General features: G+C 45.2%; 1 protein-coding gene across 2 annotated transcripts in view; it reads left to right on the top strand.

Annotated features, from left to right (window-relative positions):
* EIF2B3 (eukaryotic translation initiation factor 2B, subunit 3 gamma, 58kDa) overlaps positions 1-13494 on the top strand; it is an 89544-nt gene extending 76050 nt beyond the window's left edge. For both annotated transcript variants that reach the window (XM_005881250.2, XM_014529207.1), the window contains 2 exons: positions 5603-5706; positions 13333-13494. In XM_005881250.2, the coding sequence (XP_005881312.1) occupies positions 5603-5706; positions 13333-13385 (157 nt within the window). In that variant the 3' untranslated portion in view covers positions 13386-13494. The remainder of the gene's footprint in view (positions 1-5602; positions 5707-13332) is intronic.
* Positions 13495-13520: the final 26 nt, after the last annotated feature.

Raw genomic sequence — 13520 nt, 5'->3', positions numbered from 1 at the left:
CTCTCCCTCCCTCCCTCCCTCCCTCCCTCCCTCTCCCCCACTCCTCCTGCCTCCCCTCTACTCTCTCTAAAAAAAACCAAGTTGAAGTAAAGCTATAGCCCACATGGGTTTAATGATAAGATCAGACATCCTGAATCCCATATGAACTTTTCCCCATTATTTTCAGGTCATTTAGTCTTAATTATTTATGGTAAATGTGGGAAAGGTAATTAAATTGCAGTCATGTGAGATTTGATTACTCTGCTGCTATTACATCTGGACTGATTGGTAGAGTAGGAGCATGAATTTGTCTGGAAGATTTTCTCATATTCTTTGTTTGCTTGTCTTTACCTCAGTGGTGAACTGATGAGGCTTTCTGGACAGTGGCTTGGACACCTGCCCAAGGTCCTCAGGGCTTGAGGGATGCTAATAGGACCACCTTGGGGAAGGTGTAGGCGAGACTATGCAGAGACGGCTCCTGCCTGTCTTTCTCATTTTCTACCACTTCCAATTTATATGACAGCTGATGCTTAGCAATCCAAAGTCTAGTGAAAAGTTCATTGTCGAGACTTCAGTGTCCGTCTGTGTTCTGCATCTTTGGCCCTGTAGTCCATCTGCATTTCCCCTTAGTCCAAGGTGAGTGACCCAAGCTGTAGTCTAGGATAGTACCTTCACATGTAGACAGGCCAGGAAGCCAGGTTTTCACCTAGATTTTCCATGCTTTCTGCAAGCAGCAAGTGCAGCCCTCAGAGCTAAGCAAGATGATACTGCTGCTCATTGTTACCCTGAATGTTCTCTTCACCTACACTCAACTGACTGCCCTGCCCATTGGGTCCCTTACTTTTCTACTATCCTTCATTCCTGACATTCATTCTGCCTGAATTGCCTCTCTCTAGAGAACTTTATCTGTATAAATCCTACCCATCTTTCAAGGTCCAATACATTTTCTAGCTCCTACATGCAACCTTCGTGAATTGTCCTGTGTTCCCTGGGCGCCCATAACACTTAACTTATGTTCACATAGCACTTAACTGCCTCTTTCTTTTTTCATCAACAAGACTATAAATTCCTTTAATACAGAAATACTTCTTATATGTATTTGTATTCCTTAACTTCTAGTGCTGTACATTTTCTCTACTAGATACTGTGTAAGTATTTACTGAATGAAAAATAGAGATCCCTGGTTTAAATCCCTGTACTGTAATTGGCTGAGTATCTGTCAAGAGAGCCCTGTCTACTTCTAGAAAAAGAGCTGAGTGAGTACTTCACTCCTTGAAACTCAACAAAATGAAAACACTAGGTAACTGCCACATACCCATACACAGACTAAAGAATATCTGTCAGGCCCTAACCGGTTTGGCTCAGTGGATAGAGCGTCGGCCTTCGGACTCAAGGGTTCCAGGTTCGATTCCAGTCAAGGGCATGTACCTTGGTTGCAGGCACATCCCCAGTAAGGGAGTGTGCAGGAGGCAGCTGATCGATGTTTCTCTCTCATCGATGTTTCTAACTCTCTATCTTTCTCCCTTCCTCTCTGTAAAAAAAAATAAATAAAATATATATTTTTTTAAAAAAAGAATATCTGTCAGACACAATAAAATCTAGATCCTACCCACCCTGGCCAGGTGACTCAGTTGGAGCATCATCTTATAAACCTAAAGGTCAAGGGTTTGATCCTGGTCAGGGCACATACCTAGGTTTCAGGTTTGATCCCCAGTCGGAGTGCATATAGAAGGCAACCGATCGATATTTCTCTGTTTCTTTCTCCCTTCCTCCCTCCTATTTTTCCTCCCTCCCTTCTTCCCTCCCTCCCTCCATCCCTCAACATCTGGTGAGGATTTAAACAAAAATCACTGAGCTAAGGTTAGGAGGCTCTGGTATCTGGGATGATAAGGATGACTCAGCCATAATCTTTAGACTGAAGTAGTGAGTCAGATCTTTAGTCACATGTCTAGAAAAGGTTATGAGTAAATTTAGAAAGCCTGCCAACTAATCCCCAGAGAAGAACCTGCCTGTCCTCAGAGTTACTGAGAAGTTTCATGGCTCTTTGCCAAATACTGCCAAGTCAACACCTGAGGCAGAAGCCCGTGACACAGAGTCACCACTGTGTAAGCTTGGGCACATTGCTTAACCCCTGTGAGCCTCAATTTTCTCTGTAAAAATTAGAGTAAATACCACTACCCTACAGGTTTGCTAAAAGGATTAAGTTACATAATGAATATAAAGTGCTTTGTGTGTGGCGTGGTGTGCCTGGCCAAGCAATAATCTTACCATAGACCTCTGTGTTTTCTCACGGCCTCCTCTTCATTGAAGCATTAAGGTTAGCAGGATAATTTACCAAGACCTACAATTGTGCTTAAAATTTAACCCCACCAAGGAGAAATGAGGACCAAAACCCCATTAATCGCCCTGGCCAGTGTTTCTCAGCGGTTAGAGTACAGCCTGTGCACCGAAGGGTCTTGGGTTCAATTCCTTGTCAAGGGCACGTACCTGGGTTGCCGGTTCAATCCCTGGCCCCAATTGGGGAATGTGGGGGAGGCAACCAGTCGATGCGCCTCTCTCTCATCGATGTTTCTCTCTCTCTCTCTCTCTCTCTCTCTCTCTCTCTCTCTCTCTCTGCCCCCTTCCCCTTCCCTTCTCATTTCCACTCTAAAAATCAGTGGACTTCAGGTAAGGATTAACAAAAAAACACATATAGACACACACACAAACAAACAAAAATAGCATTAATCTTGGCTATCTCTGAGCAGCTTCTTAGATAACACAACCAGGCATTAGCACAGCAAAGTCCTTAGTACCCAGTTGAGAGTTAAAACTAGAAGCAAAAACTGTAGTTCTCTCTCTCTGCCCCCTTCCCCTTCCCTTCTCATTTCCACTCTAAAAATCAGTGGACTTCAGGTAAGGATTAACAAAAAAACACATATAGACACACACACAAACAAACAAAAATAGCATTAATCTTAGCTATCTCTGAGCAGCTTCTTAGATAACACAACCAGGCATTAGCACAGCAAAGTCCTTAGTACCCAGTTGAGAGTTAAAACTAGATGCAAAAACTGTAGTTCTGGCACTGGGGCCAGTTCTTGAGCTCCATAGGAAGCTACCTTCCCCCACCTTAAGCACTGAGCAGAAAAGGCAGTCATTACTGTGGATTGGCAACGATGAGGGGGCTTGTTTCATACAGTAATATCTGTCCTTCCTCTCTATCATGAGGAAATGCACACACTTCCAATAAAATCCTTAATCTTGGAGTTTCTTTCTGGACAGAGGGAAGGGTATATTGACTTGAAATTTTTCCAGAGAACCTCAGCCTTGCTAGTGGAGGTGACTTGTAACCGCAGCATGATGATGAGGAACAATTGAAGAAGCGAGTGGTAGAAAAGAGCTTCACACTCACTGAGCGTTTTGTCAGGTGTTCATCTCGAAGCCTTCCACAGACCCACTGACCAAGAGCCTCAGGAGAGCGCCCAGCTTCCCATCTGTCAACCCACTTTTCCCGTCACATCTGCAGACACTCTGTGTGTCCAGAGGGTGTTACACACAAACCAGATGAGGAAAGCAATATGGGAGGCTCTGAAGACCTCATTCAGACCTGCTAAACCCAAGGAGAACTCAGGCTATGCATTGCTATGGGAATCTGACCTCAAACGTTCCAGCCTCCTCCTTTCAGAAATGGCTCCCACCTATATCCCAGATTCCAAAGTAGCCAGTTAATAGCGTATAATTATGGCTGCTTGAGTTTCTGTTGCCTGTTTTTTGTCTGCTGACCATGTTTACCTCTTGCCTAGCTCCAGAGCATGCTGTCACAGGCTCCTAAAACCACTGAGCAGGAGCATCCCCCTCTCCCACCTTGGAAAAAGAAAGGAGACTTTCAGTGACAAACTAGTAGCCAGTTGCAAGCCTGCTCTGTCCCAGGCGCCTGTGTATCTGAGGCTTTCTATACTTCATTACTATTCTTTGGGGGAGAATTTTCCCCAAGGAGCAAGAACCACTCTAACTTCTGACTGAACTGCTTCGCCTGAAGCAGAGGGAAAGTTGGAAAGTTCTAGAAAGTCCCTTAATGCCTGTCCAGTGAGTGTATCCTGACTTTGAGCCAAAAAAAAAACCACAAACTAATACTGTCTCTGCCCATCTCTAGCCCATACCACAGAGGTGCTGTAGCTTTGGCCTTTCACTGCTTTCTGACCGACTTGAAGAAGAATAGAGATAAAGAAGATTCTGAAATGCCATAAAGTGCTATATTTACTTTTTATTTTTCACATTTTACTAAAGTGTTGGCATTTGGGAGGATCTTTTTTAATGGCCTGTGCATCGACAGTTTCAGTACTTGGACTGTCCCTTCTCTATCCCCCCTGCCTCATAGATTTCGTAGGATTTTTCCTTAATTGGTGTTTTGTTTTTGTTTGTTTTGCTTCAGTGGATGCTCACACCCTTCTTCTCACCTCCTTCTCCCCTCCAGCTGCCCTGACTCTTTAGGGCACTGAATATTCCCCTGTTAACACAGAGATCCTTCTGGAGCCATACCGGCTCAGAAAAGCAACCTGGCAGGTCCAGGCTTCCTCCAGTCTTTTCTCCCCTTGATTTATTTGTATGATATTATGGTTAAATGTATGGATTCTGGAGTCAGGCAGACCTAGATTTGATCTGCTACTTGGTAGTTATGTGGTTTTGGGTAAATGGTTTAACATCTCTGTTGCCTTATCTACAAAATGTGGTTATTATTTTTACTACATCTGAGGTAAAAATGATACTCCCACAATCATCTAGGAAGCATTTTTCCCCCTAATTAAATACATAAGGCCCTTCATTCTAGACCTACCAAAAAGATTGATGGGGGCCCAGACATGGAGAGTGGTTTTGATTGCTATTTTTAACACTGCCCAGGTGATTTTTCTGATAAATGGCTAGATTTGTCACTCCTATAATATACATAAGTATTTAGCATAGTGCCTGGCATAGAGTAGGTATGAATTAATGCTAGTGAAGATTTCAGGAGCCAGAAAGATGCTCTTTAAACACATTTAAATGTTAAGAGCAAGTGTTGCTACTCTTGAGAGTGTGGCTTTAGGATCTGGAGTAGTCTTTAATGTGGCATGGAGCTGGTTTGAAAAGCATCCTTTTTTTCCTAAATGAGTATGGTTTAACCAGAGTCTGTGGCGAGAGCTGTGGGGCACCCACTATTTTCCATAGCTGATCTCCTAGGAAAATTGCAGGACCTGAGCTGCAAATATATCAAATGAATCTTGGTGTATATATTCCCAGACGAGAGGCGGAGGGATGAGTCAGCCCAGGAACCAGCACCAGCTTCCACCCCCAAATAAAGGAGGAAATATTGGGTGGAGTTTATTTCTGGGGTGCCTAAAGAACTGAAGTCAGAGTGTGCTCTTTTCGGGCTTTTAAGGAGAAGGTCATTGTGAGCATATCCAAACTCTGGACTTCCCTACAGCCAGGTCCTCCCTTGACCCAGCTGAGCCATTCTGCTTCTAGTAATAAGTTCAGGCATGTAGTCATTAACTGGAGTGACCAGCTATTCCTAGCATGTGGAGGAGCCAGAACCCCCAGCCCATAGTGGTGAGGGTGGTGATGAGAGCCATAAGCACTTCCTGACTTAGCTACTGTGTTACAGAAGCAACATCCAGGGCAGTGTCATCTGCAACAATGCTGTGATCGAGAAGGGAGCAGACATCAAGGACTGCCTAATTGGAAGTGGCCAGAGGATTGAAGCCAAAGGTAAGCAAAACCCAAATTACAGTCATAGATGCCACTTTTTACCTATCACACCAGCACAGATGGTGCTCAGTGCTGGTGAGGATTGGGAAACAAGCACATGCATACATCAGAGGTGAGGACATAAACTGGTAAAGCTGCTCATGCAGGGGGATTAACATCATTGTCGAATTTTTTAAATTTGGCTTAACAGTTCCATTTTCAGGAATTTATCTTACAGATAAACTCATACATGTATCAAAAAAATTAAAGCATGGGAGGTAATCAACCAAGGATAATGCATATATGCATGGCCCATGGAGACAGACAATGGGTGAGGTCCTGGGGCAGGAGGTGGGGACAGACTAGAGGGGGGCAATGCGGGGGGAAGGAGACATATGTAATACTTTCAACAATAAATAATTATCTTTTAAAAAAATGTAAAACATACCAGCCCAGCCAGTGTGGCGTAGTGGTTGAGGATTGACCCATAAATCAAGATGTCATTGGTTTGATTCCCAGTCGAGGCACATACCCGGGTTTCAGGCTTGATCCCCAGTAGGCGGAGGAGTATGCAGGAGGCAGCCTATAGATGATATTTCCCTCTCATTGATGTTTCTATCTATCACTTCCTCTCTCTCTAAAGATCAATAAAAACATATTTTAAAAACATAGCCCTAGCTGGTTTGGCGCAGTGGGTAGAGCGTCAGCCTGCAGACTGAAGGGTCTCAGGTTTGATTCCGGTTAAAAAACATATTTTAAAAACATAGCCCTAGATGGTTTGGCGCAGTGGGTAGAGCGTCAGCCTGCAGACTGAAGGGTCCCAGGTTTGATTCCGGTTAAGGGCATGTACCTCGGTTGCAGGCTCCATTCCCGGCTCTGGTCGGGGCGCATGCGACAGGGTTGCGGTGGGGGCCCGAGGGGGGTGGTAACCAATCCATGTGTCTCTCTCACATTGATGTTTCTCTCTGTGTCTCTCCTCCTCCCTTCCACTCTAAAAATCAATGGAAAAATCTCCTTGGGTGAGGATTTTTTTTAATTTAATTCATTGAAGAGAAACCAGCTCACAGCTCTACAATGGCTGCCAAATTAAGCTTAGAAAATGGATTATAGCAAAGATTTATACCCCAAACCATTCTGATGTAGACACTGCTGCCATCTCACTGAACACTGGAATAGCTCTCCAACCACCCAGCAACTCCAAAGTGGATGCTGCCTAGTTCCTACTTCTTTGTATCACTAGTTTCCAACCCAAGATTTGGGGTGGCTGCACCTGAAAGGCCAAGCCAGTGTCATATGCCTATGTTCTAGCTGCAAGGAAGGCCGGTATTTTTAGTTCAATTACTGGCAGACAGACTCCACCCAGTGTCTCCCCAGAAAACCTTTGAGCAGGAGTGTTGGTCAGCAGCAGCACCACAGATATGAGCCCAGGTAAGAGGGCTGGACAGCAGCTGAAACGCCAACTCTGAAAGCATGGATGGCACTGCCCTCCTGGAATGCTGTGGGCCTATAACTGTTGTTTAAAACTTTAAAATGTTCTCACATTCACTGTCTTACTGGATTCTTACAGAAGTCCTCTGAATAAGATTCGTTATTGACCCATTTAGTGAAGTGGAAACTGAGACTTTGAAAAGTGAAATTTACCCAAGGTGCATAACTAGTAGATAACAAAACAGGGTCTTCAGCCTGAATTATTGCCAGTACCCTTTAAAAAGGCCAAAGGAGCCCTAGCCAGTTTGGCTCAGTGGATAGAGTGTTGGCCTGCAGACCAAAGGATCTGGGGTTCGATTCCAGTCAAGGGCATGTACCTTGGTTGCAGGCTCCTCCCCAACCCAGGCCCTAGTTGGGCTTGTGCAGGAGGCAGCCAATCAATGTGTATCTCTTACATCGATATTTCTCTCTGTCTTTCCCTCTCTCTTCCACTCTCTAAAAAAATCAATGGAAAAATATCCTCGGGTGAGTATTAAAAAAAATAGGCCAAAGGAGCCCTGGCTGGTGTGCTCAGTATTTAGAGCATCAACCCACAAGGGTCATGGGTTCTATTCCCAGTCAAGAGCATATACCTGGCTTTCAGATTTGATCCCTGGCGCCATGCAGGAGGCAACCAGTCAATGTGTCTCATTCACATCGATGTTTCTCTCCCTCTCCCTTTCTCTCTTCCTGTCCTTCTCCCTCCCTTCCATTCTCTCTCTCTCTAAAAAAAAAAAGGAAGAAGCCACTCCTGGCTTGCCCAGCAGAATTGGATCAATGATATCCCGTTTCTCCTTTTAGTCCATCTTTCCCGGACCAATGGGAAAAATGTATTTGGCCTTCATATACAAGCTTTTTGTAATCTTCAGGAACCTCGGGTCCTCGCTCTTTCCTCCTGCTCAACATATGAGCCTACCCTGAGGTTTCAGAGAAACTTGTTTCTTGGACAGCTGGGGCCTGTTGGTTGTTTCTTTAAAATAGGATTCAGAACCCCAGCCTTTTCTCTGACTCCATGGAAGGCCTTGGAAGGGGTCCGCTGTTCATCTGGTCTGTGGAGCTGCTTTGTTATCCTGTCCCCTCCCTGCTCCTCATTGTATTTCTCTGTGGTTTGTTCTCTTCTGTTTGGGTTTGTGACCCCCACATAGTGTTTCTTCCACCTCCTTCCTGCCTCTTTGTCTTTGTAAACTATCTCCTGCTCAATAAAAAGTAGAAACATCCCCCAGCGCTTTCTTCTTTCAGTCCCTCCTGGAGCCAGGAGCTGCTTCCTTTTGTTGTTTTTAAAAAGAGTTTACTCTATAGGCTTATTTGAATGAGTGAACTCCATTTGCCAGCACCCTAGAGGTCCCTCCTTTCTTGTGTGCTGGAACCTGGAATTTCAGTTTCTGCTGCTTCTCCTCCCCATTTCCAACAAAGTGATGGTACTCCTTCCTTTTACGTTTCAAGGACCCTTCTGCTGCTTCTCCTCCCCATTTCCAACAAAGTGATAGTACTCCTTCCTTTTACGTTTCAAGGACCCTTTTTTAAAAAATATATTTTATTGATTTTAGAGAGGAAAGGAGAGAGGGAGAGAGAGAGAAACATCAATGATATGAGAGAATCATTGATTGGCTGCCGCTTGCATGTCCCCTACTGGGGATCAAGCCCGCAACCCAGGCATGTGCCCTTGGCTGGAATCGAACCCAGGACCCTTCAGTCCGCAGGCCAACGCTCTATCCATTGAGCCAAACCAGCTAGGGACCCTTTTTATTCCATGTGCAGAATGCATGAATGCCAGGTACTGAGGGCCTGAGGCAGGGCATCTCCTATCAGGGAGCACAGGGCTGCTTCATTGTCTCGGGGGCTTTCTGACACTAATACTCTGTGCCTGTTTCTTAGCAAGGCGACTCCTTACTGGTCCTCCTGAAGGAGAGGTGACCAGGGAAGTTATCTAGACTCTAAAGTAGAGAACCCCAACACTTTCTGCTCCGTCCTCAATGCTGGGGGACCTGTGCATCTAACAGTGCCATCCTGCTACAAGGACTTCTGGCCAATCACCTGTTCCCACTATCACTTTTCTTTGAGGCTGAACTGTATGGATAAAGCAAATTCCTAGCCATCGGTGCCGCACTCAAGACCTGTTAACATGGATGACCCAGACAAACATCAATAACTCAGGTCTTCACCAGCAAAGAGCTTAGTAGATGGCAAAATCCCCAGTTGGTCTTCCTCACATGGAGGGATTTCAGGAAAAAACATTCATCCTCATAAGTAATGCCCCCTCTCCAAATTCCAGTCACTTGTATATCAGAGTCACTACATCTATAACAGTCTTTTACCAAAAATGTGACTCTCATAACCCAGTGTAAGCCTCTCTACCTTATTCTAATTTTTCATATGCTTTTTTATTCATTTTTAGAGAGAGAGGAAGGAAGAGAGAGATAGAAACATTGAAGAGAGAGAAAATTCATCGATTGCCTGTGCTTCTGCATGCCCCCCACTGGGGATCAAGCCCGCAACCCAGGCCTGTACCCCAACTAGGAATCGAGCAGAGACCTCTTGGTTCCTTGGTTGATACTCAACCACTGAGCCACACTGGCAGGCTCTACCCTATTCTAACACTACCAGAACAAACTATTCTCTAACAATTCCGGCTTTTCTCACCCAACCCCATCATGCTCAGTTAATGAGATTATTTCTGACAAAAATCCTGGTAACCAAGTTTGACCTTTCTGCTTAAGCCAGTAGAAAGCCATAGCCAACAAAGTCAAAACCTGGGAGACTGATGAGACTCTGAGTCTCTTATCACTGTCAGTGAGAGAACTCGGGTCTCTTCCCTGTGACCACAGTGATCAGTCTTTTGGCCATGAAAGTAGACCTCATGGGTGCATAGATCAGGTCCTGGCTAATAGGAATCCTTCCTAGCTTCCCAGAAGTGCAGCTCTTCATAGGTGACTTGTCATTCCCTTCTATCCCATTGATTTTTCTCCAACTTACCATCCTCCCTTGTACTCTTACCTTTGAGATCTTCCCAACCTGATTCTAGCCCAGAACTTTTCTATTGTGTGTACTGAGCCTGCTTCCGACCCTGGCCAAGCAGAACTAGAACTGCTCATTGCTCCCCTACAGGTTCCCCCACCTTTACTGAATCTCCATGAAAATACATCAACCCCGAAAATACCAGATCTAGTCTCTCTCTTCTCCTACCCCCAGGCTAAGAGCAGACCAGAGGGCAGAGTGGAGAGTAGGGAGGGCGAACCTGTGAAGGCTCAGGTGTTTAGAGCCTGACAGAGCACAAAAAGCTTTGTCTGCCCCCAGCCAAGCAGATAATTAGCCCCTCTGGTCTGGAGCACTGAGGGCCAAGAAAAACGTTAGTTGGAACTGGGACTGTCTTCAGAACAGCCCAGTGTCCCTGGAGACGAAGAAGAGACTGGATGAAGGAAGAGCAAATGTCAGAGTCTGGATATAAGCAGATGAGGCTGACTCGTGGCTATAGAGGGATAAAGGGTGAAGTAGAGCCTTTGGAGGTGCCCTAGGAAGCTAACTAGAGCAGCATTTCCTTTGTTCTTTTCTGGTCAGTCTTATCTCAACGGTGGAGCCTGATCGACAATCACACTCCAAGACCAGACCAGCCCTAGGAAATCTGGCAGCCTGAGCACTGTCTGGGTCTCCTCCCCATTCCTCTCACTGAAGTCCAAAAAGGAGCACCTCCCAGGGCACGAGTACACAGACCAGCCCCAGCTCCATTCTGTAATGTCTGTTTAATACTTATCAAAGCACTATGCTGGGCTCTTTATATCAGTTATCCTACTGAATCTCCACAACTTTGTGAGGAAACTAAAGCCCAAAGACTGGAACAGTTTGCTCAAAGTCAAATTAGAATTCAAGTCTGTATGACTCAAGCTCTTTCCTTTCCTGCACTGTTACCTTTGCTTCCTCTCTTTCCTGTCCTTTTCTTCTCACATGAGATTGCCCTGTCCAATGTGGTGCCATAACAGCAAACTTTGTGAAAGACGTAGACCTAGGTTTCTCTTCCCACTGGAGTAAGTTAGAGAAATAGGCCTGAGGACTCAGGATCCCCAAGTACCGTTCCTCTACTGCACCAGACGTGTCAATTAAATTCTCTTTGAGAAGGAGATTGGAGGCCTCTTCTATACATGCGGGGTTTTTTCCCCTACATGTATACCAGTGATTCCCAAAGTGGGCGCTACCGCCCCCTGGTGGGCGCTGCAGCGATCCAGGGGGGGCGGTGATGGCCACAGGTGCATTTGGGGGCGATGAGTAACTGCTATTAAAATTTTTAAAAAATTAATTTCCAGGGGCTGAGTAATATTTTTTCTGGAAAGGGGACGGTAGGCCAAATAAGTTTGGGAACCACTGATCTATACTCTCACTTAACCCCCCAAAAACCCACACATTCAACAAAGAGTTACTGCCTACTGTATTCTAGGCTCTAGGAGGGTATCTATAAAGATGAATAAGACTTGCCTCTTGCTGTCTAGATGCTCACAGTCTATTATAGGGAGACAGATGAGTAAAGAAATAAATACAGCCTGACCAGCATGGCTCAGTGGTTGAGTGTTGACCTATGAACCAGGAGGTCACGGTTCAATTCCCAGTCAGGGCACATGCCCCGGTTGCATGCTCCATCCACAGTGGGGGGCATGTGGGAGGCAGCCGATCAGTGATTCTCTCCCATCATTGATGTTTCTATCTCTCCCTGTCCTTTCCCCTCTGAAATCAATTTTTTTTTAATTGTTTCTAAAGCTAACCCTCATCTTACCTTTCATCACACCACTGATCAGCTTCAGGGCACTTCTATAAATATATTGAGGATTCACAGTATTCCTCTTCCCTCCCTCTTTTTTCCCAAACATCTTGGACGACTTAAACATATTCATCAGTGAACCATCCAACTTCATATTTAGCTTCATAATTTCCTTAACTTTTCCACCAACCTTCACTTCCTTTCAACTTTAGCTCTCCACTTACATAACCATACCCTATCCTTGTCATTATCCCAAATCTCTGAAATCCTTCATGTGCCAGTAGCTGTGTTAAACACTGGGGTCTGAGCATAAACACACTGCCCCAGCCCTCAAGAGCCTTACAAGTGAGGTAGAGGAGAATGAAATAATGATATAGAGATAGAGGTAGAGGAGAATGAAATAATGATATGGAGATAGAGACAGGTATTAGATAGGATGTTCTCAGACAGGAAGCAGAAAATGGACAGCTCAGACGGGAAGGCATTAATCACATAGTGAAGGTGATTCCAGTGGTTGGCAAACTGCGGCTCGGCAAACCGCAAAATACCGGCTCTTCCACAAAATACCTACTTCTGTGCATGGGCCACGAAGTTTCAATTGCACTGTGCATGTGTGCCCGCACGTGGTATTTTGTGGAAGAGCCACACTGAAGGGGCCAAAGAGCCGCATGTGGCTCTCAAGCCGCGGTTTGCCGACCACGGGATTAGGGCATTTGGGATAAGAGTGTGATGGGGAAGTAAGGCATGTTGGAACAGCATGTGCTGAGGTCTAGAGCTATAAAATAGTATGGCTTTAGGTACAAATGGAGAACGGTGGAAGATGGGGCTAAAGAGGTAGCAAGAGTCAGGTCATGGAGGGGCTTATGGGCTTGGACTCTATGAAAATAACAATGGCCACTATTTATGGAGCACTCAATGATTCTTTAACTCATTGAGTCCTCGAAACAACCCTATACAGTTGATGCTATTATTTCCATATTACAGATGAGGCAACTCCCTTTTTCCTTTGGATATCTCCATTTAACCATTTAGTCTCATTTCTCCTCACTCTTTTCCCCTATTCCCTATCCCCAGGCCACGCCACAGTATTTCATGTTTTCCTTTCCTACATGTTTATGTTTTCACTCATGTTGTTCTAGTGGCCTGGAGTGCCTTCCCTTTGATACACTGCCTGAGAAAACTCTATTCATCCTTTAAGACCCTGCTCCTTCCCCTCCTGTGCAGTCTCCCTGAAAGCCAGGTGCATAGAGCAGACCCTCCTGCTGTGTGGGAAGATGCTGTCCTCCTTTGGCAAGTTGTATTCCCAAGAGCTTCTCAAGAGCAGAGCCACTTGGGAGAGGAATAAATGTTTATGAACACAGAATTAAAAGTAATTGGGTTTAAGATGACATCTTTTGCTGACAGTTCTCAAACAACCTTTTTCTTTTCTTTTGTAGCCAAACGAGTAAATGAGGTGATCGTGGGGAATGACCAGCTCATGGAGATCTGAGTTCTGAGCAAGTCAGACGCCTTCCTCTTGGCCCCCAGAACTACCCATGTTGGCTGGCCCACCTGTTTGACTGTATTTATTTCCCAATAAAGAAGGGCTCCCACAGGCATGCTGGAGTCTTATAGAGTAGTGCCA

The sequence above is a fragment of the Myotis brandtii genome, unplaced genomic scaffold (genome assembly GCF_000412655.1).
Source record: "Myotis brandtii unplaced genomic scaffold, ASM41265v1 scaffold674, whole genome shotgun sequence".
Classification (NCBI taxonomy): Eukaryota; Metazoa; Chordata; class Mammalia; order Chiroptera; family Vespertilionidae; genus Myotis; species Myotis brandtii.
Note: the sequence above shows the minus strand (reverse complement) of the source record. Positions and strands in the feature narration are given on the sequence as shown.